Source organism: Zalophus californianus, chromosome 11 (genome assembly GCF_009762305.2).
Source record: "Zalophus californianus isolate mZalCal1 chromosome 11, mZalCal1.pri.v2, whole genome shotgun sequence".
Lineage (NCBI taxonomy): Eukaryota > Metazoa > Chordata > Mammalia > Carnivora > Otariidae > Zalophus > Zalophus californianus.
In genome coordinates, this window is record NC_045605.1 from 16,486,544 (window position 1) to 16,512,705 (window position 26,162).

Sequence of the window (26,162 nt, forward strand, 5' to 3'; positions counted from 1 at the left end):
TACGTAAAGCAAAGCATAATCCAATAATCAAATATATTTGGCTTTTGAATGCACTGTGACTTCTGCTGAGGGCCTTGAGGGACAAGGAAGCTCTCCCGGTAGTTTTTCTTAGGTTAATAAAAATTTAAATAGCTACCATTCCTGAAGGAAACACTGACCTGTGGGAAAGGGAGACCCTTCAAAAATGTAATGGCTCATGGGGAAAAACTGAAATTGGGATGAAACATTTGTTGTAAACAATATCCAAGTGGGAAATCTATATGTAAGTAATTGAGACTTAGCTATTTCTGATGTTTGAATGAACTTTATATTCAGACAAATATTTCATGTCAGGAAGCTGGAGAAGAAAGCCTACTGGTAGTGGTTACTGTCTCAAGAAAAGATCCAGTTGGAAGGGGCTAGGTATGCAGCAAAGAGACATCAAGAGGAGGCTTTGGGACTCATTTAAATATATAAAGGGACAACTCTGTGACCCAGGAACCCATGGGTAGTTACACTGTTCACAATGCTGGTTTTCTTTTCTTTTCTCTCTTATTTATTTATTTATTTTTTGGGGCATCCCTGGATGGGCACGAACCACATGCTGGTTTTCATTCATTTCATCTTTTTAAAAAAACTTTATTTTTTTTAGAGCAGTTTTAGATTTACACCAAAATTGAGAGGAAGGTACAGAGATTTCCCATACACCCCTGCCCCCTCATGTGCATAACCTCCCATCATCAACATCACTCACCAGAAAGTACTTTTTTTTTTTTTAAACGAAGGAAGAACCTACATTGACACACAATAATTACATTAAGTTCACAGTTCATCTTAGAGCTCACTTCTGGTGTTGCACATGATGCAGGTTTGGATAAAAATATAATGACATATAACTCATCATTGTAATATGCAGGGTATTTTCACTGCCCTAATCCTCTGTGCTCCACCTGTTCATCTCTCTCCCCCCTACACCCTGCGAACATTGATTTTTTTTACCATCTCTAATAGCTTTGCGTTTTCCAGAATGTCCTATAGTTGAAATCATAGTACATAGCCTTTCCAGATTGGCTTCTTTCACTTAGTAATGTGCATTTAAAATTCCTCCATGTCTTCATGGCTTGATAGCTCATTTCCTTTTAGCACTGAATAAATAATATTCTATTGTCTGAATACACCATAGTTTATCCATTCATCTACCAAAGGACATCTTGGCTGCTTCCAAGTTTTGGCAATTATAACAAAAGCTGCCATAAACATCTGTGTGTGGGGTTTTGATGTGGACAGAAGTCTTCAGTTCCTTTGGGTAAATACCAAGGAGCGTAATTGCTGGATCGTACGGTAAGAGTCTATTTTGTTTTGTAAGAAACCTCCAAACTGTCCCCTAACAGAATGTGGCTGCACCATTTTGCATGCCCACCAGTGTATGAGAGTTTCTCTTGCTCCAAATCCTCGCCAGCATCTGGTGTTGCCAAGTGTTCTGGATTTTGGTCATTCTAATAAGTGTGTAGTAGTAGCTCGGTTGTTTTCATTTGCATTTTCCTGATGACATATGTTGTGGAGCATCTTTTTATGTGCTTATTTGCCATCCATATGTCTTCTTTGGTGTGGTATCTGTTCAGGTCATTGGCCCACTTTTTAATCAGGTTATTTATTTTCTTATTGTTGCCTGTTAAGAGCTACTCTGTCTATTCTGGGTAACAGTCCTTTATCAGATATGTCTTTTGCAAACGTTTTCTTCCAGTCCATGGCTTGTCCTCTAATTCTCTTGATATTTGTCTTTTGCAGAGCAGATATTTTTAATTTTAATGAAGTCCAGCTTACCCATTATTTCTGTCATGGGTTGTATCTTTGTTGTTTTATCTAAAAAGGCATCACCATACCCAGGGTCATCTAGGTTTTCTCCCTCTAGGTGTTCTCTTCCTGAAATGTTATAGTTTTGCATTTTACATTTAGGTCTATGATCCATTTTGAGTTCATTTTTGTGAAGGGTATGAGGTCTGGGTCTGGATGCATTTTTTTTTTTTTTTTTTTTTTTTGCATGTGGATGTTTGGTTGTTCCAGCAGCATGTGTTGAAGACACCATCTTTTCTTCATTGTATTGCTTTAGCTTCTTTGTCAAAGATCAGTTGACTCTGTATCAGGGTCAATTTCTGGGCTATTTGACCACAGTTTTTATGAAAGAAATGCAGAATTGTAGCCTCACTGCTCAGCCTCCAGTAGCTTCCATTATCCCTTGTCTTGGACAACTGTTTAACAGAGTCAAACCTGGAAGTGGGCACTGGTTCACTTTTCATGTATGCATGATTCTATAAAATTCCAGTGAAGTATAACCAAAGCTTGGTTAGCTTCTTCAGGAGCTAACTAGGCACAAGAGAATCTATGGGCAAAAACCAGTCATTGCCCAGGCAGAAAGAGAAGAATTGCTCCTGCTACTTTTCAAATTTTCATACTTCAATTTTTAGTTGACTCAAGACTGGTGGGCCCAGCTGTGGGCTCCTAGTACTAAGGACTTTTGGTGAAACTCAGAGAATGAACTTAGTTCCAGGACTCAAGTTAGGAATTCTGCCTGAGCCCCCAGGTTTTAGGCTCAGTGCCCCTCCTCCCTGTGAACTCCGCATGCACCTGCTGTATCTTATGTACTGCATTTGCTGATTCTTCTGCTTCTCCTTTTAGACTGTGGGAAGCTCTTTACAGTGGAGGCTCTTTTTCTCTATATCCCCATGATTAACACTGTGCCTAATACTGGAGCGCCTGGGTGGCTCAGTCAGTTAAGTGTCTGCCTTAGGCTCAGGTCATGATCTCAGGGTCCTGGATCGAGCTCCATGTCAGGCTCCCTGCTCAGCTGGGAATTTGCTTCTCCCTCTTCCTTTGTCCTTTCACCTGCTTGTGCTAATTAATAAATAAAATCTTAACAACAACAACAACAAAAAACCACTGTCCCTACTACATAATAGGCAATTAAGATTTTTGAAAATTAAATTCCTTTTTTACCTCTGAACAACTTCTAGTGCCCTTCACTGAGGCTAGGAGCTGTGAATACCTAATAATAGAGTACACATCTGTAGGGGATTCTAGTCAAGTTCAGGCAGCGTATCTTGGTGGTTGAGAGCATGACCTCCAGAGCCATACTGCTTGGGTTCATACTCAAATCTGCCTCCTACTAATCATGTCACCTTGAGCAAGTTCCTTGACTGCTCTGTGCCTTAGTTTCTCACCTATAATATGGGGATAACAATAGGACCCATTTCATAGACCTGTGAGAATTAAATGTTAATAATATAGATAAAGTGCTTGGAACAAAGCCTGGTACAATAAGTGTTGTCTGTTATTATTGTGATTATGATCACAATTATTGTCATTATTCTAATAAATTGGTGGAGAGCTTCCTGTCCCCTGCTCTCCCTTACTTCTTGGGGGGATGCCACTGTTGACTAGTATCTGATTTGGTAGAACAAGGGTTGTGGCCAAACATATGTAAATTAGTAAATTTAATACAAGGTAATGAAGCTTGAACCTGGACTATTAATCACCCTAGGATAAAGGCCCAATAAAGGCTCTAATAGAAGAACTGGCTCTTTCCCTTATTCGCCCAGTCTTTAGACCCCTGAAGCCTTTTAGTACTCTGTTCTTCCCTGGAAAATGGTGGCAGCAAGAAAGTAGTTCCAAATTGAGATACTAGAAGAAGAAAAAAAATACTACAACAATTATAAGCAAATGGGGAAAGTTGAGATTTGCATAGTATCCATTTAGTGAAATGGATCCTTCCCTGTTCTCTTTCTTCAGGCTCTCATTACCTCTTATCTGGTCTGTTCCAACCCACTTGAAGCAGGCTGTCTTCTCCATTCATCTTATAATGACTTCAGTTGGGTGCATAGCAGTGATTCTCAACTTCTCTTACACATTGGAATTCTGAGATTCTGTGTTTCTACCAAACTCCGGGAGCTGTGGATTTTGCTGGGCTATGGACCACACTTTGAGTAGCAAGGGCTTGGAGAACATGGTAACATTATCCCCTTGCCCAATAACATCATAGGCTTCCTGTTACCCACATAATAAGATGCCTCAGTCTAGCATTTCAGGCTGGCAACGGGGTCACTTAATGTCCTCTGACAGCAGTGGTTCTTTTTTTTTTTTTTTAAGATTTTATTTATTTATTTGAGAGAGAATGAGAGAGAGAAAGCACGAGAGGGAAGAGGGTCAGAGGGAGAAGCAGACTCCCTGCTGAGCAGGAAGCCCGATGTGGGACTCGATCCCGGGACTCCAGGATCATGACCTGAGCCAAAAGGCAGTCGCTTAACCAACTGAGCCACCCAGGCGCCCAGCAGTGGTTCTGAAACATGACTAATATCTGAATGACCTGTGGGTTAAGTTTTAAGATACATGTTCCTAGGCCCCACACCAAGCCTACTAAATCATACTTTTCAAGATACAGCCTACAAGGGTATTTGGAAGACACTTCCTAAATGGTATAGAAGATTAACAAGGTTTAGGACCCCCACTATGCTTCCAAGACACTTTTCCAGGCTCATTTCCCATTCCTCCAACCAGTGAACATCTAGCACATCTGCCTCCCACCAGGTACTAGACAAACAAAGATGAAAACAGTTTGATCCTTACTCATGAGAGACTGGCAAGATAAATGTCAAAACTAGATTATTAACTATACCCCAGCCATGGTGTAAATGCTCACACCTCTGCTTAACGACTTTTAAGTCTTTTTATGACTGTCTGGGCCCCTCAGCGTCCCATTGTTGCCCATCCTAATAAACAAATCCACATACCCTCTTTACCCCATTTGAGCCTCCATACTTGTTTGCTCATCTCTTCCAACTGACTTTCCTTGGTATTAATAGATCTCGAAGAGGAGAAGGGATTTACCGGGAGTGTCACCGACCACAATAATTAACATTTATATAGTGACTTCCTGGGGCCCGCCATTGTTCTAAGCAGTTTACATAGGTAAAGCGTGTAAAATTCTCACAATGGCCTTATAAGAAGCCTATTATTACTATCCCCGTTCTGTGTTTGAGAAAAATGGAGGCACAGAGAGGTTAAGTAACTTGCCCAAAGACACAGAGTCAGTAACCAAGCCGGGTTTACTTTTAAGCCTTATAGTCTACCGCCAAGTTGGTGGCAGGGCTGTCACGAAAAGGACTACTAATTCCCAAGCCTAAGCACTTTCCTGGCAAATTAGTGATTTGTGTGCTTGTTTCACAAGTGAGACTCAAGCGTGAGAGCAGCGATGAGATCTTGTATCTCCCACAGTGCCTAGTAGGGGTGCGAGTCCTCAGTTACTGGATGGGCTGTCCCAACCTGGGGGGGACGGGGGGCGGGATGGGTAATCATTCAAACAAACAAACAACAAACACGCAAACAAGGGCAGCAGCCTGCGGGTCTCACGTGACCACTAGGTCACACCCCGTTATCTCTCCCCCCACCCCCCACCCCCCAGCCCGGAGCGCTGGAGGAGCAACCCTCCGGTTCCGGCGTCCAGCTCGCGTTCTGCGCTCCGTCCTCCCAGCCACAAGGTGCCCCCAGACCCCGGGCTCCTCTTCCGCCGCCGTCAGAGCATCGTTCTCTCTCCTTCTCTCCGCCGCTTCCTGCTCCGGGGATCCTCGCTCTGAGCTCTGGGGCCAAGGCGCCCGAGGCTTCCCGGGGCGCTCGGCCAGGTAACAGCGCGGCGCGAACGGCCGGACTGCGGCCGCCGGGCTGGGCTGGGGACCAGGGCGGGCCGGTCCGCCCGGCGCACTCGCGGGGAAGGAGGCGGGCAGATGGCCCCGCCTGGCCGCCGAGGAGGGGGCTGGGGGCGGGGGGGGGGCGGTGTTCTCCTCCTGCCTGGGGGCGCGGGAGGCCTTGCCACGCCGGGCTCGGGCGGGCGGCCGGAGGTCTGCACGGCGGCGCGGCGCAGGTGCTCGCGAGCCGGGCGTGGCCCGCGGTCCGTGGGCGCGTCGGAGGGAGAGGCGCTCGCCGTCCCTGCGGGGCGCCCGGGTTGCCGCTCGCCCCAGCCACGCCTGCTCCGCGGTCGCCAGCCAGGTGGGCCCGCCCAGCGCTCCTCCTCCCGAATCTGGCCCTGGAACGCGAGGAGCGAGGGCTAGAGCTTTGGAATTCTGAGCTGGATCGGCCACCCCAGTACCCTTCCGTTCTTTTACCCAAGAGTTAAAACAAACAAAACAAAACCGAAATCCAGAGAGGGAGTGACTTTCGCAAGGTCACAGACTTGTATCTGCCCCTTACAAATGTCTATTCTTTTAAGTGTTTGTAAATAGACCACTGTTTCCTCTGTTCTGCCAGGGAATTAGGATTCAGAGAAGAGGACTCTAAAAATACTAATCAGCAGATCCAAATGAGCTGATCCGTATTACTGGCCGGTGACCCGGGCATTTAGAAGGAAAGAAGCGAGGACGGTTCTTTGCACTCCGGGTACTTTGTATTTCTGGCCCTTGCTCTGAAAATTGGCCTAGATGTTTTACAAAATTTATCTCAGAACTCCTTGTCAGAACTGGGCCAGCTTAGAGTTTTCAATCCTCTTTTCTTCTCTTTCCCCCGCTTTATTTTTTTTTTTTTTAACGGAGGCTCAAGAGGTGAAAGTGATTTCGCCCACGCTTTGATGCCTAGTTAGGGGCACAGACAGAATTGGAACTCAAGACTGTGATTGACACCTACTGTTTTCTTGAATAGAAACCTGATTACAGATGAACGCTTTACAGAACTTGACCTTCATCAAGCTCTCTCTGGATAGCATTCTCGGGAGTGCTTTGTGTTGGTCCATGGATAGTACTTCACTTGTCTGAATAGGGTTAAGCAGTAAGTGTAGCCATGCAGAAAATTCCTGCTGAGATGAGACAGATATCTGCAATGTTTTTGACTTTTTTATTTGTACTTTCAATAGAGGAGCTAACGAGCATTAATAACAACATCTTGGTTACTTTAAGATTTTAGTCCTGTATGGCCAAATTGATCCAGTTACAGTCATTCTTGGCTTGATATACTTGTCATCAGTAAAAATTTCAAAGCGTAGCTTTCTGACTTTGATGTTTAACTGAATAACTGCCTTAAGGATATTTTTTTATATCTCAACAAAAATTTCCCACTTACACCATCTGCTTCCCCCTTGGTCAGTCTTTGAGTTGGATTTCAGAACTGAACAGAGCTAGAATTTTTTTTTCCCTTCCGAAATACCTAGACTCCTTTTAGTTCCCTATTCAGGTTTACCTCAAGTTTCGATTTTAATTGATAAACCTGTGACCCAAATCCAAACTTCAGTTGAGTTTAGTATCAGCCTCAAACCACACAAAACTGCTATGTGTCATATGACCTCTTGTAGAAACCACAGGTGGTGGTACTGTTTTTTCAAGAGAGCTTTTTATTGGGATTTTTGAAGTGTGAACACATTATTTGATACATGTATTGTATTACTCATGTTCATCGTCCAAGGTCAGTCACCACTGGCAGGTTATTGTTGACATTTACTCATCGTAACAACACGTTATATCAGGCAGTCTACCAACTCAGAATGCAGTTCCTGGTTTTCGGTTTAGAACTTTTATCAGTTCTCTCTAAGGAACATGGAATCAGAATTACAGCCACGCTTTAATGGAAGATTCTTGGCTGTGTCGATAAGGAAGAAGTGTTACAGTGAAGGCGGTATTTTTGTACTATCCTAGAGTAGAAATGAAGATTATATGCAAATTGACCCAATGCTGTTTTCTTAGGGTGTATCCTTTGTTTTTCTGGTTTTGGTCTTTTCATCATAGGATGGCATCAGCTCTGTGTCCGCAGGTGCTGTGCAGCCTGGGGGGCTGGCTCTCACTCTACATTTCTTTCTGCCACCTGAATAAGCACCGAAGCTACGAGTGGAGCTGCCGGCTGGTTACATTCACCCATGGAATCCTCTCTATAGGCCTGTCAGCTTATATTGGCTTCATTGATGGCCCCTGGCCTTTTACCCATCCAGGTAGGTGGGAGACATTAGGGGATTTTCCCTAAGGGGATCATAATTGGGGGGTAGTCTTGGAAGGATGGGACGTTTTCACAGAATTTGTGCAATATTGGAGAATACTGAAGAATAATTACCATTATAATTTGTATTGGGAATCTTCATTTTTAACTCTTATACTGTATATGTCCCTACTTCTGCTTTTCATAACTCTCTACTTTTAAAACAAGTTTTAAATGCTTGTTACACTGTAATCCACCGAAATATTCAAAACATAAAGCCAATATCAACATCTTCTACCAACCCCTCCAAACAGACACAGATGGCCTGTATTACACATACTTTTTGATAACCTGCAATTTTCACTTGATTGTATATTCAGAGGACATCTATGTACTAGATTTCTTTTATCCTTCTTAATTGTGATGTAATATTGTGTTGTATGCATATACTATGATTTATTTAACTGATGTCGCATTATTTGCAGCACTTACATTGATTTTTTTAAACCGCTAGATGTACAAGTGTTACCTCCTCAGAATAAAAAAGGTTGTATCCCCTTGAATTAGTTTTGCTGGAGCTGCCGTAACACAATGCCACAGACCGGGAAGCATGAACAACAGAAACTTATGTCTTCACAGTTCTTCAGGCTAGAAGTCCAAGATCAAGTTGTTGGCTGGTTTGGTTTCTTCTAAGGCTGTTCTGTTTTGCTTGCGGGTGGCTTCCTTCTTGCCATGTCCTCACATGGTCTCCCCTTTGTGTGTGTCTGTGTCCTGATCTCCTTCTTTTATAAGGACACCAGCCGTATTGGATAAGGGCCCATCCTAACAACTTCATTTTATCTGAATTACCTCTTTAAAGGCCTTCTCTCCAAATACAGTACATTCTGAGGAATTGGGGGTTAGGGCTTTGACATAAGAATTTGGGTGGTAACAGTTCAGGCCAGAAGTCCCCTAGGATACGATTTTTTTTTTTTTAATTCCTTAGTGTTTTTTTTTTTTTTTAATTTCCTTAAATTCCTATATTTAGCTTCTGAGGTTTTCCCAAAACTATTCCAACTGATATGAAAGCAGCTATTAAGCTGTATGTCTTATATGAAGGTTTTAAATAGATTTGAACATGTCATGTCCTCGCACTTGATTTTCTTGGGCTGCGAATACACTAACTTCTGGGGTTAGTGTATTCCAAGGTCCATTTTCAAGAAGGGTAGGGCCACCAGTGTCCAGACAATCTAACCCATTAAGCTAAGAAATTAATCCGACATCCAGGGCAGAATAACTAAAAGAGCTTGGAAACAGACCTTTAAAACTGGTCAAATAAATAAATAAATAAAATTTAAAAAAATAAAAAAGAGAAAGAAAGAGCTGTAGGATTTTAATTGAAAGGACAAAGTAGCTCAATTTTATGCTGCTCCATAGAGAGGACACTGAGATCATGGGCTGGTGCTCAGATCATTCATTGAGATCTGATTCATCAGAACAGAATTTCCCAGGCCTGTGACATTATTGGGTTTGATAAAGACCAAGGTTATAGATTTTAGTCTTTCTTGGTCGTCACTCAGATGAATGTGCCTGCCTTTGTCTTTGCTCTCAGTGGTTCCAGAAAGCTTGGGAAACACTGGACCCCAGTGTCCCGGTGCAGGGTAGCTCAATTCCCAGCCACTCAGTTTGCTTCTGTCTTGGTTTATTTCAGGCTCACCCAATACTCCTCTCCAAGTGCACGTTCTCTGTCTCACCTTGGGCTACTTCATCTTTGACTTGGGCTGGTGCATCTACTTCCAGTCTGAGGGGCCCCTGATGCTGGCTCACCACACACTGAGTATCCTGGGCATCATCATGGCCCTGGTGCTCGGGGAGTCAGGCACAGAGGTCAACGCGGTCCTCTTTGGAAGCGAGATCACCAACCCCTTGCTACAGATGCGCTGGTTTCTCCGTGAAACAGGCCACTACCACAGTTTCACTGGAGATGTGGTGGACTTCCTCTTTGTGGCCCTGTTTACTGGAGTGAGGATTGGTGTAGGAGCTCGCCTCCTTTTCTGTGAAATTGTCTCCCCCAAGCCCAAGTGGTTTGTGAAGGTTGGGGGAGTAGCGATGTACGCTGTGTCTTGGTGTTTCATGTTTAGCATCTGGCGCTTCGCGTGGAGGAAGAGCATCAAGAAGTACCATGCCTGGAGGAGCAGGTTGAGTGAGGAGCGGCAGCAGAAGCACAACGGCCATCTCAAAACACACTAGCCAAGGCTTTCTCCAGACGGTGGATTGGGTTCCGTCAGCCACGGGACCCAGGTTGGAGATAATGGCTATTACAGAATCAGGCTTACAACGAACTGAGGTTTCACAAAAGGGCTACACCTTATCGGTCAGTTTGGTCAGTCTTCGAGTGGAGCCCGTACCAGTATTAAAACACTAATGTCTACCATGGCGCGGTTGTAGAAAAGCGAGACTACTCGGTGGTAGTTGTGAGTACGTCAGCGCCGTGAGGTGAGCAATGCTGCGTTCCTGTTAGTTCCTGGTGTCCCTGGGTTCTCTTGTCCCTGGGATGCCTGATGGCTAGACAGCTCAGGAAGGAATTAGAATCCCTTCGAGAATTGACTCCTTGAACAAACCCTTATTCCCGCTTTCCATGTAGCAATTTAAATAAAGTCACCCCATTTACTGTAAAGGGAGGGACTTTCAGGACGATGAACGTCTGACATTCTGAGCATCGGATCAGGGAACCGGATGTGCTCACACAAGGGGAAAGAGCTGAGAGGAGGTTGGGGTGAAACTGGCCTCGGTAATGGGTCACTTCTTGAGGCCTCCCTATACCAACTGTTGAGGCTCACCAAGACACCCCCCCCCCCCGCTCCCCAGTTTTGGTGCTTTGCTTGGGGGATTCACATGACTCAGAATGTAGTCAAACTCCTAGCTGTGATCAGTTAACAGTGAAGGGGTCCAAACAGGGCTGCAAAGGGAAAAGGTGCCAGGGGCAGAGTCGAAGGGAAACCAGGCCCAAGCTTCCAGAGTCCTCTCCCAGTGAGATCACCCAGGATGTGCTTCCTTGCTCTAACAATTTGTGGCCATATGTGTAAAATGGCCAATGAGGAAGCTCATTAACTGCTCAGTGCCCAAGTTTTTCATTGGGGGCTGGTCATGTAGGCAGCCATTGCCTGGCATGGAGCAAAATTCCTGACTCCCAGCAGGAAAGTAGGTGTTCAGCATGAACCATATTGTCTGCACAAACAGTTGAGGCATGGTGAGCCATTCTCAGCACTTAGTGGAAGGAGCGCTCCCGAAATCTAAGTTCCCAGATGCCAGCTAAGGGCCAACCTTGCAAGTTGGCCTTTCCAAGGACAGGAGTTCAGGCCTGCCCTGTTAACTCTTTTCTGCACAAAAACCAGAGAGCTAGGGCTTTGGGTGAGAGATGAATGAGGTGTGGGCAGATTTACCAAGTCCTGTTGTACGGGTTCTGCCCTACCAGGAAAACTATGCCAGTTCTCAGGGCTTTTGTGCATTAATCTCCCAAGCATGAGAGGCTGTGAGTGAATTCCATAGGGATTTACCATGTGGATTCCACCGTGCTTGAGATGGCAGTTCAAGTTTCAGCTCTGCTATACATACTGCAAACCAGAACCAAAGACAAGTGTACTGGCCGCAGGGTGATGAGGCTAATTTTTTTTTTTTAATTTCATATACATTCCCTTTAGCCCTCTTAACTACCTTTTCTTTTCTCTGACAAAGATGCCCCTCTCTATGGATAAAGAATTATGACAAGGGCAGTCTTGGAAGGGAACAAAATATTTCTTAGTGCAATAGTCTCTAATCTCACCCAGGGAAAGCGAGAATGTAAGCTTAGAACGAAAGGTTAGGAATCAAGACTTCCTGGGTTCTTTTAACTAATTTGGCTGCTCACTTGCCAGATCAATTGGGCAGGTCACTTGTGTATTCTTTGTCTCGGTTTAAAACCTGTGGTGAATGAATGAAATACCCCGTTGTGTATTTCACAGCGACACTGTGGCATTTTATTAAGGGGTGTCTTTAATGTAGGACTTTTATGGAGAAAATTATTATTTATTTATTTATTTGCTGTTTATTTATTTATTTGATTATGTATTATGTTATTTAGACCACTGGGGATTGATCTGCTCAGTTAGTGAGCAAATGTGTGGGGCCACTGAAGGCTAAGCCTAGGTTGATAGGAAGTCTCCACCCATTCTGTGGTCACTGGTAATACTAACCTAATGAGTGGTCTTGAAAATGGATGTCACTGGCCAGGCATGATGGAGCGTTGGAACCGCATGAAGTCATTGTTGCTCTGGCAAAAGCAGCTTTCAAGGCATGTTAATAGTGGGTCTTTTAAAATGACTGTCATCGGGTTAACGAGTTTTGCTGCACATGGAAATAATCTGACAGTAGCGTCTCCGTCTCTTTTCTTCTGTGATCGGGATCCCCAGAATGCTGGTGAGCTTCTTTCCAACAAAACTGTGGTCAAAGTTGGATGCTGGGGAATGCTGATTTTAGCAAAAGCCTAATAAAAAAGAGTGGCTTGGCGCAGGAGCTTAAAAAAAGAAAAAGCTGGCTCTTGAATTTTGGCACAGTGCAACCTGTTCCATACCAGACAAATGAATAGGCTTAATCTGGTACCAATTTTTTTTTTTTCCTTTTTACTCCTCAGAAGTGAAGGGATTGCAGACCTTGCTGTTTTAGGGGTACTCTCACGGGAATGTACATAGGTTTCTTTTGGATTTTGAATGACCTAAATAATAAGAGAAGAAAAATTGTTCATTTCAGCTTTTCTTGATGTTTTAACTAATAACTATGAAGGAACCTCCCTGAGAGAAAAATGGGACATGCAGGTGAGTCAGCAGTTAAGATGCTGTGTTTCTACATCACAGGTAAACGAAGGGCTAATTAACATGTGGTATGGTCAGACAAAATGAAGCATTTTATTCATTTGCCTTTGGATTACTATGTAATAATTCCTAACACTGCTCAAGATTTATACTTCAATGAGATTTGTACTAGATTTTATAAAAATAAACAACTTTTTATCAACCCAGAGTCTGCCTTTATATCTTTATTGTGGTTTTGCTAAGAAGTAAAAAAAAAAGTCTTTTGGCTTATAGAAATGTTGACCCATATTTATACTTATCTGTGAAATACATCTGCTCTTACCATCAACCATTCCTAATAACTTTACTTTTGGGGGCAACAATCTGCAAAAAGATTGCCAAAGAGAGAGGAAGAACTAAATTTATTTTGCCACCTGTTTGGGCAATTGCCTTGAATTTTTATTTACTTATTATATTGGGCGGGGTAGCGGCAGAGAGAGAGAGAGAGAATCTCAAGCAGATACCCTGCTGAGCACAGAGCCCAACAACATGGGACTCAGTCCCACAACCCTGAGATCATGACCTGAGCCCAAAACCAACAGCTGAACTCTCAACCGACTGACAGGCACCCCTGGGCATTGCCTTGAAAATGATGATGTTGTATGGGCTCCCTGAGGACAAGGGCCCTCAGGTCTCTTCAGAACTGTTTAGAATGCCTAGAACAGTGTTAGACACATAGTAGGTGCTCAATAAACGTTGAAAGAACGGATGAGGATGCGGTTTAGAATAACCACCTTGCCCCTCTCCCCAGGAGGGGGGAGCCTCAAAGAGCATGTGCCATGGATTGTGTCACCAGTGTAATTTTTTTAGGTAAGGGACTAATGACCATGGGCATTGTGTTCTACCTAGACTGGTGTGACTCTTCTGAAGGCATTCTGTAGAAAGAGCCTTTAGAACAGTCCAGAGCTACCAACAGCTCTAAAGAGGCTTTCAGGGATGTTTTTACCATTAGAGCTTTGTGGGTGAACATAGAGATTTTCATCATTGAAAAAAACAGTTCTGGAATGAATAACCACTGGCTTAATTAAATCCTTTGCTTACCATCTTCTGAAGTTTTCCCACAGCAAATGCCTTCTTTGCTCACAGCTAGAACTTTGGGTCTGTTTAAGTTTGGAAAGATCTTGAAAGCAGCCTGCCAAGAGGTTTTTGTATGCAAGGAAGAGAAGGTGAATTCGGAAACTTTCCCAGTTTGTTTTATTCCTGAAGCTCAAGTAGTGAGGCATTCTTGAAGGGAAGAGGAGAACTCATTTAAAAAAAGGCATGATTTGATGAGTCATTGGGTCCAATTAATTTCATACCTACCCTGTAAGTTATTAGAATCTGGCAAAAAGATATTTAGTATGTTTAAGGAAGACATATGTTTGGGGACAAAGTTTGCACTTCGGTCATTTTATATAGGGGGACGGAGCTCTTTCCTGTTAGTATGAAAAATAGGCAATATCAAGAGTTCTCAGGGTAGAATTATGCCAGGGTACACCAGCAGGTGGCGATGTATCCTGGTCTGATCATTAGGAAAGTGGCTTGGAACGTTAATCAGCTGCTATTCTTTCCCAAAATAAACATTACAAAATTAGCTGGCTGTGCCCTGAACTTAAAAAAAAAAAAAAAAGGCAATAAAGAGTCATCTTTGGCCTCTGTTTATCTTTTCCTTTTTTTACCCCGTTCTAACGTCAGCCTTAGCTCATGCATCTATTCAGGGATAATGATCTTTTCATGAACTGTTGCAGGTTGACTTTTAGAAACAGCATTGTTAAGAGGTAATTGTTTCCCCTCTCCACATCCACTGTTTGTTAAATTTGCTTGACCACTTGATTTCCACAAAAAGGCTGAGGACCCTCACCCACGAATACAGGTTTAAATCCATTAAGTCTGAAAACAGGTAAAGGGACAGCCACTTTAGACATTGGCAGGCAGAACTGAACTATATTGTGTTACTTAAATTGCTACACTATGGAATTATGCAACCATAAAACTAGATGGATATCTAAATGTACCCGGTAGGAAAAAAAAATATGGGAACTCTTCAGAGAGAACTGCAATGCTTTCTACTGGATAAATACTTTATTTGCTGCTCCCATTTCTCTCCACAGCAAGCTTGTGAAGTCGCTGTGGAAAGCACCATGCTTTCTCCATTTGGCAAATCATACATTTCATTTTGCCAAGGCAGAAGCAGCCTCAAAGCAATATTATACCAAGAAATCCTGGCTCCAATTCCCAAACTCTCTTTCCCCCCAGCTCTACACACCTCCGTCCTCTAACTTTCCCCTGGCAACCAGGATGTGTGCGCGGCGGCCCCCGCCCTGGGATGAGGCCAGCAGGTGCCCCAGGTGAGCGTCCAAGGCCAAACCCTCTCTTTGCTGGGGTTTGCTGCATTAGAGAGGGACGGTGTCCCTGCACCTGGACCTGAGTTCTTCGCTTCCATCAGTCACAATTGGTCTTTATGTATTATCAGAAAATAGGAGCAAGTACATTCCAGTAAGGAATAAACGTTTCCAGGGCAAGGGGGCGGGTAATTCCCAAAGAGCCTCTCATCCCGGACGCCTCGGGACCGGGGGAGTGCTCTTCGGCGGTCTCCGGGGACAGCCGAGTTGGTACAAGCCAGGCTCCAAAGTACAGCTCTCCGGAGCTCGCGGGGCCCTCGAGGGCAACGCTGGGTTGGTGGGTGGGTGGGTGGGACTCCCGGAGCGGGCCGGTTCCCACCTCCCTCCGCCCCGCAGAACTACTTTTTCGCTCCCCCAAACAGGACTCCGGCGGAGGCGTCCGCGCGGCCGTGGCGCGCGGGGAGGCGCGGGGGGCCAGGCGGCCGGGCGGCGAGGGCGGCGAGGGCGGCGGGGCGGCCCCGCGCGCCGCGGAGGGATCCCGGGTGAGGCGGCTTCCCGAAGTCAGAGGGGAGGAGGCCAAAAAAAGTCGGCGGGGGAGGGGAAGAGCGAGCTCGCGCTGGACGCGGCCGGGGCCGGGAAGACAGAACCGGAACCGGAACCCGTGCGCGCGCCTGCGATCGTCGCGCGGCCCCTACCGCTGGTGGCCTCCTCCGCCCGCCGCGCGCGCTCCCGCGAGGGCCCCAGGACCCGGCGAGCCGGCCCCCGCGCTCCGAGTGGTCGCCGCCGCCGCGCTGCCGCCGCCGCCGCCGCCGGCCTCCGGGGCCGGTGTTTCGAGGCCGGGCCGGACGGGAACCTCCCGCCCCTCGCGGGAACGGCCGCCTACCGGCGCGTCGGGGAGGAGCCGCCGCCGCCCGTGCGGACTGCGGAAGAGTCCGGGCCTCGCAGGGATGGGGAGCAACCCGCGGCACTGAGAGACCAGGTTCCTGTCACCTCTGGCTGCGGGACCTCCTCCCCCGGCGCCCGCGGTCGTCCCAGCGCCCGGAGCCTGGTGGGGGCGGCGAGGAAGACAAGAGGGGTCCCCCGACCCGGGGACATGGAGCCGCGCGAGCCTGGCGCGGGACGGCCCGAGACGCGGCCGAGGCTGCGGCCACGAGCGGCCGGCAGCCCCAGATAGAGAGCGGAGAGCTGAGCGGCCGGCCCCGCGGCGGCGGGGGCTCGCAGGCCCCCGACTCTCCGGAGGAGGAGCCGACACCCAGCCCCGCGCTGATCCCGCCCCAGCCCCGGAGGGATTCCCGGGCCCCTTCCCCTACGGCTCGCCGACTTCCCTCCGTGACGAAGTTTTCTCCTTGTGCCTTCCCGAGGATTGAGCTGTAGCTCTCGAACTCGCTTTCTGGCGGACTTCCTCGGTTTATTTTGGGAGATAACCTGTTTTGCTCCGACCTACATCCCCTTTCCTTGACCCTTCCAGTCGGACGTTCTAGATGACTGAATGGAGTTTTGAGTTGGACTTTTGTGTCCCTTACGGAGTCGGGCCTGATCCCAGAGCACTGGGGGTGGGGTGGAGGTGTTACTGTAAAATGCAAGTTGGATAAAAGGAGGACCTCTCGCCAAGGGCCCCAATGAGTGGCACACAGTCTACTATCACCGACAGGTTGGTATGAAGCTCCCCCTGCGCTTAGCTTCTTCCCTGGATTTGGCCTGACCTAGCAGAGAGTCAGTGATTGCCGATTGCCTTTGACCAGTGAAGTTGACAGGCATAGGAGAGAGGGTTGTTCAGGAGCTCTGCAATTAGACTGGGGTTGCTGCCAAGTTACCCAGTTGATTGAATTTGGAAATGTAGCTTTTTCTCCGGAGAGAAACTTTTCTCCAGATTCTCAGCGAAGGGGTAGGTAAAGCCATGATTGTGGTTTTTCTGTCTGTAGCGTGCATTGGGATTCTGAACTTATCTTGGAACCAGAGGAAGGTCATTTTGGGTGAAGGTCAGTGCCCGAAGTCGGCTGGGGTATTGGTGCATCATTGGTTTTCCTCCTGCCCTGTAGTTCTCTAGACACTGTTAGATTTTAGGAATTGCTGTTTGTGAACTTCTTTCTGAGACTACTGCATGATGATTTTTGAACTTGGTCTTCTTTGAATATTGAGCTGCGTAGTGTTTATTGTCTAATAATTTTCCAGAATGTTGAAATTACTAGTAAATCACAGGCACTTGCTGGAGCTAAAAAGGCGGGTGGGGGTGGGGGAGTCATGGGGCTTGATTTTAATTGCTGCATTTTTAGTATTTCATCTTCCAGAAGCTTTTGCATGTAAGGGATACAAACCCTAAGCGAATTAGGTAGTACAAACATGGCAGGTGGATTCGTTGAGTTCTGAGTGAGTCCTTTCTACTACTATCTATGTTGCCTGGTGGTTGGTGAATTGAGCTAGACTATGTGGTTTAAATGGAGCTTCTTTACTCTTATGGGTTATTCTTTGGAATATTAGGTTAAACAGTAAATTCTTTACTGTATTTTATTTCTCAGTTTCATTATGACCTTGTATGCTGGTTCCAAATTTCAGTCCTTTTTTTTTTTCAAGTCAGTATTAAAACCATTACATCATTTAAAAAAAAAAAAAAGGCTCAAATAACTGAATTAGGGGGCCAAAGAAAGCGCTTTGATGAAAAGCGCAACAATAGTGCTCCTGCAGAAAATAGTTGAATTTCCTAATAGGAGAGTTTCACCCAATCGTCAGGCTCATTTGTTGATTTTAAAAGGGCCAAATTCCATTATCATACCATAACAGCTACTCCAGAAACAGAACTTCCTCTTCCTGTTGATGCTTTCCAGTGTCACGTGAATGTTCACCTAAAAGATTCCATTAAATATTTAAACTATATTCTTTGTGTATTTTTTTAAATGCATTTTAGTTTTCAACTTTTCAGATTGTACCCATAACAACAAGTAGCAACAACGCTTATCCCAATTTCTTCGGGTCGTCCCCATTGCTGTTCCTTTCAGGGTGTTTTGCTACTGAGAAATCACTGTAATGGGTGTGTGGGTAATTGTTTTTATTTTCCTCTTTCATTCAATTCTGGCCCTCTGTGTTGAGCCTTTAGACAAGAAGTCTTATTAGGAACTAATGTAGTGTAGGTAGTTTTTATTGTGATACTAGGGGTGGTTAATTTACCAGCTCATTTCACATGAAAATCACCTGATAGCACCCACATAATAACCTTCTTCCTCTCTGCTTCTCAGAGATTTTCTTGCTTTTTTTTATTTTCTTGGAAATAAAATCTCAGGATTTGGGTTTTTTTGGTAAGTTAGATGGGGTTATAAATAACACATTAAACATGCAGTCAATGAATGTTCTTTGCCAGGCCCTGTGCTAGGCACAAAGGATTAAAAGACGGGTATTCTAAGTATAAGATGAATCTGCAAATTGGTTTGGGTATTAATATCCTTGAATTAGTTCAGGTGCTGGCTGATTTCACAATACTTTTTTAAACGGGGACAAAAAAACTTTAAAAGCTGCTTAATTTAATTCGCACTGCAGAGACGGTATGGATACCTGTATCTTAGAAATTTGTACTAGTTTTTTTTTTTTAAACAAGATTATTCTTGGGTGACTGTTACATTTTCTTTAAACACATCTTACTCTGTAAATATCAAGCATTCATAGGAGAGTAGTTGTCGCTGATTTGAATATATGTTGGGGTGAAATCTGGAAGTGCTGGTTTATTTTTTTTCCAGGGTACCTTAACAAAGGTAGGAGTATAGAGTAGTTCTTAGTTTCTTCTCCGCTCTCTCTCCCTCCTCCTCTTTTCTCTCTAATTCCAGTGTCCTCTAGATATATTTTGCTGATTCTAGAGCTATTGGCAAATTAACAGTGCCAGTAAAGCTTTTTAAAGATCCTTTCAAGTTTGAAGTACTGTATGTGGTATGGCTTTGTTTTGTAGAGTGTGCAGACCCACCAGGCCAGCTGTGTGAGTTAGAGTTCTTTCATTGTGGTGCTTCTGACTACAGAGTCTGTCTGTCCTCATTTGAAATCAGACTAGCTGGTTTTGGGCGTTGTTCTGTTTTGCAGTTTGTGGCAGGCGACACATGGCTGAACAAGATAAGAAGGGTTTTATTCTTGTGTTAGGGACGTGCTGGGGCTGGGATGGAATTCAGCTATGTTTAGGCTCTGATTGGTCACTGTGGATACTCAGAACTCTGTTATATCCTGTTATTATTTTACAGTTAAATTAACACATTCATTTACTCCCTTCTCTTCCTCCTCATCATCTTCTCTCCAGATCCCTCCCCCCCTCCCCCCCTTTTAAAAGGTGTATTCATCAATTTAAAATCCAAACTATGTTCATGGTAGCGACTGTTTTTATGTAGTATGTCTGAATAGTGGCTTTTTTTTTTTAATCTAAGCAGCTTATGAATATCATCTAGTGTCTTGCTTTGTAACTTCCGTGAGACGTATAGTTTTCCACTTTTAGAATCAGCACTTGTAAAGTGCTAGAAATATCTGGTTGCTGTTCTTCAGTTTGCATCGATTGCTTTATTCAGTCCTGAAATATATCCTAATTGTTTGCAGTCCTCTTAGGCACCTATCTTCTGTCCCTGAAAGTTTAGGGGTCTTATGGCACTTGGAATTTCTTCTGAGAGAGAGGGGAGAATGCCCTTTCAGTGGATTCACTAAATGATTTCAGGCTAGGTTCTAGAACAGTGAATTTTCAGGGACGATACAGGTGGGGTTTTGTTGTAAGGGTCTTACTTGAAATAAATGGATCTTTGGTCTAGGACTTACGGATTTTGTTGTTTTGATTGATAGATAAAGATTTTTGATTTATTGGCATTTTCTTGGTACTAAGTTCAGGTGTAAAGTTGTTTAACTTAAGCAGACTTCTGGTGAGTGTGTAAACCTGTGACTTTATATGCATATACAGAGGAATTGACATTTTCATCCAGGTTACTTTTTCTGCCATCATATAATGCTTTTGATTAAAAGAACAAAACAAAATGACTCCTGTATGTGTACCATTTTCAGGGTTGCCTGAGTCATCTGCCAGCTTAAATTATTTGTACCATTTACTTTAAAGTCAGTCATTTGATAAATACAAAATTGAGATTCGGGACTAGGATCAGAGTGGTAGCTTTATATTCAGTTTAATGTTCTTCCAGTGCAGTATAAAATCCTGACTCCTACAGACATGCAGTAGTACATTCACTTGTACACTTTTACATGACTCAACATGTACAGTACGAAGTAAACTTTAAAAAAAAAGTGCAGAGCTGTAGTCTTCCTGATTAATGGCACATTTATAAGATGTTCATATTTATTTGGTGAGGTGACACGAGAATCTATCTGAATCACTGCAAACATATGGTAACCTGGAAATGCTGCTTAACACGTTGGTAGTTTCTTGTTAAAATGTAGTAGATAACATTGAGTTAACGTACAGGATTTTTTAACTAAATTTGAATTTTCAGTTTAAAAAGTGAAATTTGAGACAAACTTTGATAAAATCCATAAAGAGTAGATTTTACATATTTTTCTGTGGAGCATTATGATTCCAGAGAAAACAGTCAGAAAATCTTTGAGTAAACATGTGTGGTGACCTCTTCTGAAAGCCATCTAGAAATGGGTATGAATTGCCTACTGAACTGATACGGGTGGAAGAAAGCAGGATATTTTAATGGTTTTCCAGAGGTCATTGGAGAGACTCTTACATCATGGTCGTCTGACAAAATTATTAGAAATGTTTCTTATCATATAATTGCTTATCTCCTAGAAGTTGACCACGTCACATTTCCAGGAACAGGGAGCTGGAGCATAACTTCTTTTAGTCTCCTTTGTTAAGACTTGATGATGTCTTAAAGTTGAAGACATTCTCTTTTCCTTTTAATAATTTAAGAGTCCTCAAAATCGTGGCATTTGAACTGAAATTTTAAAATGAGCAAAATTATAAATATTTTGTTTCTTTTTGAGTAAAATACTCTCCTGCATGTAACGATGTCTTATTGTAGTGTAGTTCTTTAACATTTATAATGTTTTGACTCCCGGTAGGGCAGATCATCATTTACATTTAGGCAACTCATACAGTTTGAGTCAAGATTATAAAACTGGAGAGATCCATGATTTTAACCTAGATTTTCTGACTCTCAAGTCCCCCCCTTTTTACTTTATTTATTTATTTATTTATTTATTTTCAGAAGAGAAAAGCACTTGTTAGCATTTAATGAATGCCCCCAAACGTGGCTTCAAGCTACTAGAACACAGGCGCCTCCGACACCCTTACTCTTCTCCTCTGCTCTTCTACTGAAGAATTTGGCCTTCACGATGACAGGCTGTTTTGGGAGTTTTCCCTTTCCCAAAACTTTGTAGTAGCCCGATCACACTACATCAATGATAGGAGCAGCTCCAGTCTTGTTTTTGGCAGCATTTACCCGTGTCTGCTCACTGACCAAGGTCCACAGTTTATCAAGGTTGACAGCTGGGCAGAAGCTCTGTCTCATACCAACTTTTCCAGAGTAACCTGGGTGATATTTGTCGAAGTTGATCCTGTGGTGATGCATGCCACCAGCATTACCCCGGCCTCCTGGGTGCTTCCGGTGCTTGCCGATGCGGCTGTGGCGGTGGCTCACGTGGCCTCGAAGTTTCCGGGTCTTCCTCAGTCTGGATGGCATGTCGGCAGCCCAGATGGAAAAGGGCTCCCCCTTTTTACTTTAAATTATTGTCTTTCTATGTGCATTATTTTTTTCTGTCCTACTTTCCTTTAGTAATTTTCCGATCTGGCCAAGTTAGTGTTGGCTTTTTGTCTTATAAGATGTTTTCTAATACTCATCTATTCTAGAGGATCAAGCTCTGGTCACTTCCTCACAAGACTGAGCAAACAGTCTGATCGATCTAGTAGTCAGGAAGTTTTTCCTGATCTTTAGCTCAAACTTTTAATTTGTCCTATTACTTGTATATACTTGCTGTAGCAGGCTAAATAATGCTCTCGTCCCATTTTGTGTTTATGCTACTCTAAATGGTTCAGACAGTTAACCAGCACCCTTTCCCTACCCCCACCCTTATTCTTTGCTTAGCCAAGTTGTATGTTCTGTTGATTTGTCTAAAAATCAACCTGTCCCTCTTAATGTCTTACTAGCTTTCCCCCAATTGCTCTCCTAGTGCAAAATGATTTTTTTCCTTAGATGTGCTCCTAGGACAGAATGTCTGTATTTTATCTTTACCCATATTCTAGAGCAGCAAGTTCCAACTTCAGTTTAATGTAATCAGGGGGGCTTCAGTTTTCTCTAGGCATAGCCCAAGATTAGGGCTAAAGAGATTCTGAAGTTCATTTTAATTCACTTTTAAGTTAGATAGTTTTTAGAATGGGTATGGGAGATGTCACGATCAAATAAAACAATTTATACAAACAGCATAATTACTAAATCAACTAAGCAATTACTCATGTTATAAAAGACTTCTTTACAAAGCGATTCTTTAAAATATGAGTGCCCCTAATGTAAGAAGTGTTATCAATTATGTGACAAATGGGTAGCTAACAAAAATAATAAGCATTAGGAGCCACCCTTGGTTGAAAATCAATCAGAAGTGAAGATAAAACATCTCTGAACTTGTAAGTAAATGAAGAGATGTGATTGTAGCTCTAAAGTATCTGTTGGAATGTGGTGAGATACATCTGGAAGTTGTTATTTTTTTTTATTTTTATTTTTTGCAGAGGTTTTTCAGTCTCACCTTAAATTATATGTCACTTTTTCCATTTTTTTGTTTATTGAGTTTTGCCTTATTGTTTTTCCCCCGCATATGAGTGAAAAGGACTCCATCTGCAATACTTAGCATTATTTTTCCCATGAAATACAGTATGGTTCAAATTGAAATAACATTTTACTTTTTTGCCACTGTATTTATAAGAACTACTACTAATGATAAGAGACCATAAAAGAAGGAAAAAGTGCATATTTAAATTATAAAATATGTTAAGATTATAGAGCTCTTGAATATTTTATTGATAGACGTTTTTCATTGATAGTAACTTAGTTCAGAGTCTTTGTTCTTTTGTATTTTGCTAGCACTTTTGTTTCCTCAAACTTCAGAATTTTGGAAACATGCCAAAGTTAGGGCATTTTAATTTTTCAACTTAGAATATGTGGAATGCCAAGATAGCCGTATATGAAGGATTTTGTGAGGCAGCTTCTAACTTCAAGAGAACCCTATGAAGCTAGTGCCTTAGAATAATTTTTAGCTTTTTGATTCTATGGAGGTAACACATGATGGTCTGAAGGTCAGAGGCTTTGCCTAAATTGCATAAGCGTATGTTGTTGACTTTCAGTAAAAGAAGAAATACACTAAGTTTGCCTTATTGAATCAGCATGCACCAATGCAGCTGACAGTTTAGATTCATACCAAAACAGGATCTTTTACTAATTCAAATGCTGAATCCTGGTTTTTGAGATCATAGTCACATGATAGGCCTGGGTTTCTTCCCAGTGTTGAAAGACAGGCAAATCTAATGGCCAATGAAAAATTAGATTTCCTGTCTTGGGACTATGAGTAACAATTTACGAAGAAATTCACAAAGAAATGTAAGAAAACCTGGTTTAGTTAATGCTTACAATTAATTAGCCACTTATACTGCTTTTTCTTTAATGTTATAAAACCTATTGTAGTCATTTAAAGATATTGCTCTGAGACTACAGTTTTGGTCAAGTATTTCATTTAAATGTTCATTTTAGGTTCACACCCTCAAGAAATCAAAGAGGATTTTATAGGTCTTCTTTGGATTCAGAAAACGTAGATTTTATATATATTGTTGAAAAACTGGAGATTTCATCAGCATCTGAAGAAGTTATATGTGAAATTGATCATGTAATGCAGAAGTTGGCTATATCTTGTCTCGAAGAAGAACAAGTCCAAAATACAGATCATTCCCAACTAGCAATGGTTTGACTTTAAGATAATGCAGAGGCTATATGCATTCAGTAGAAACTGTACTTTGGATTTTGAATTTTGATATTTTTCTGGGCTAGTGGCATGCAGTAAAGTACTCTCTCTTGACGCCCGGTTAGTGGCAGCAAGCCCGCTGCTGTCAACCATATGATCATGAGGGTAAACAACCAATATACTTAAAATCATTCTGTATGCGTATAATCGTTCTATTTTTTACTTTCAGTACAGTATTCAGTAAATTACACGAGATATTCAACACTTTATTATGAAATAGGTTTTGTGTTAAATGATTTTGCCCAACTGTAGGCTAAGGTAAGTGTTCTGAGCACGTCTCAGGCTAGGCTAAGCTATGATGTTCAGTAGGTTAGGTCTACTATAAATGCACTAAATTCAACTTACGATATTTTCAACTTACAGTGGGTTTATTGGGACATAACTGTATCATAAGTTGAGGATGATGTCCATACTTAAGTACATATAGGAGATCTCTTGAAGGGGCTTAGACATACCCTTCCATGGATTTTAGAGGGGTTATCTGCCTGTGTTCCAGACACAAGCTGGTATGATGTGGTTTGCCCTGTACAGTGTCTGTGGTTTACTCAGAGGAAGTGGTTCTTGTGGGTGAAGGTCTGATCTTTTCAGAGATTGTTGGTGGCACATGCACCGTCAGCTTATTTCCTGTTTTATTGGCTGTTTGGGTAAGACCTTCTCAGAACAAGTACTGCAGAAGGGGTATTTAAATATTTTGTAGTGGCAGGATAGATGGTTATAATGTTGTATAATATCTACCTCTCAGGTGATAGGAGGGTTAAATTAATGTTTGTGAAGTGCTTTGAGATCCTAAGATGAATAGTACAGACATGTTCCTAATCATGTTTGCAAGTTATTGCTATGTTCAGATACTGTTCAAATTTAAGGAAAAACATGTTCATGCAGTAAAGCATGAACTTGCTCTGTGGACCTTGACTTCTGTAACCATTCAAGTGTTGTTTAATCACTGTAAGAGTCATGGTTAGGATTTTTAACTTTTTTTTTCTTCTAACTCTATAATTTTACCCTGCATGGGTTAACTTAATGGAGTAGATACCTTGTCTGTAGTACTGGTTAAAGCTTTTTCACAAAACTTAATGGTTCGAGCATGCTTCCTCACTAGTTTAACTGGCATACTGAAATAATAGAATTTAGAGAATTTCCTTTGAGATCTGTGATTGTACCACCCATATACAAAACCCTTTATTGGCTTTGCTGGAACCTTAAGATGAACAAACTGATCAAATTGCAAATGTCATAATTCTGATTTTTTTTTTTTTTGCCTTTGCATGTAGCCTTTGCTACTTAAAAAAAATTAATATTTTTGGGGAAGAGGCTTTCTTTAAAGCTACATTGTCAACTAAGTTTTGAGTTCCTCAAGGGTAGGAAGATAGTTCTTATTCATTTTTAAGTAATTACTATTTGCTTTATTGTATTTTTATTCCTTTTTTAATATTAAAAAACATAATGAAGATAAAATAGTCCAGATTATTCAGCTACTCAGACAATGTCATTCAGGTCAAAAAAAAATACACAAGAAAATTCAAACTATATATAATGGTAATAATAAAGTCTCCCTCTGATCTTACCTCTATCCCCATACACCTACCACTTCTCATACTCTCCTCAGAGGTAACCATAGGTAAGTTTTTTTGGTCTATCTTCCAAAACATCCTTATAAATATAGCAGCCTTTCATTTTACTGTTCTTTGTATCTACCCCATAGGAGGTATATCAGTTTCTGCTAGGTTGTGCTACCATAACAATAGCTTCAAATTTCAGTGGCTTACAACACTGGTTTATTTCTTGCTTACATTACACCTTGTCAGCTGTGGATTGGCTGCAGCATTTTTGGAACCCTGGCTGAAGGAGCAGCCCCTGTCTGCGATATGTCATTTGCATGGCAGAGGAAAAGAGCAGGAAAACTGATGCAAACATGTAGGGGCTCTTAAAGCTTCCCCTCAGTCATGGTGTACCTAAATCATTCACATGTCTTTGGCCAAAGCAAGTCATATGGTCAAGCTCATTGTCAGTGTGCCAGGGATGAATACTTCTCCCACAGGTGGCATTGCAAGTCACATAATAATGCGTAAGGGTGTATAAT

The 26,162-nt window shown here is 42.8% G+C and overlaps 2 protein-coding genes across 7 annotated transcripts in view; both read left to right on the plus strand.

Moving 5' to 3' along the window:
• Nucleotides 1–5,456: 5,456 nt before the first annotated feature.
• Nucleotides 5,457–12,954, plus strand: TLCD5 (TLC domain containing 5). 2 transcript variants are annotated; one of them, XM_027581362.2, is made up of 3 exons: nt 5,457–5,651; nt 7,737–7,936; nt 9,611–12,954. In XM_027581362.2, exons 2-3 carry the CDS (start codon nt 7,738–7,740, stop codon nt 10,147–10,149), a joined length of 738 nt encoding a protein of 245 aa, XP_027437163.1. In that variant the 5' UTR covers nt 5,457–5,651; nt 7,737; the 3' UTR covers nt 10,150–12,954. The 2 variants fall into 2 exon arrangements, with proteins under 2 accessions (XP_027437163.1, XP_027437164.1); XM_027581363.2 differs by lacking the exon at nt 5,457–5,651 and adding an exon at nt 6,187–6,402.
• A 3,071-nt stretch (nt 12,955–16,025) lies between these two features.
• The window catches only part of ARHGEF12 (Rho guanine nucleotide exchange factor 12), a 144,226-nt gene continuing 134,089 nt past the window's right edge, over nt 16,026–26,162 (plus strand). For 2 of the 5 annotated variants that reach the window (XM_027581580.2, XM_027581582.2), the window contains exon 1: nt 16,029–16,757. In XM_027581580.2, the coding sequence (XP_027437381.1) occupies nt 16,726–16,757 (32 nt within the window). In that variant the 5' untranslated portion in view covers nt 16,029–16,725. Of the gene's footprint in view, nt 16,758–26,162 lie in introns of all 5 variants that reach the window. The other 3 variants (XM_027581581.2, XM_027581583.2, XM_027581584.2) reach the window with 2 other exon arrangements.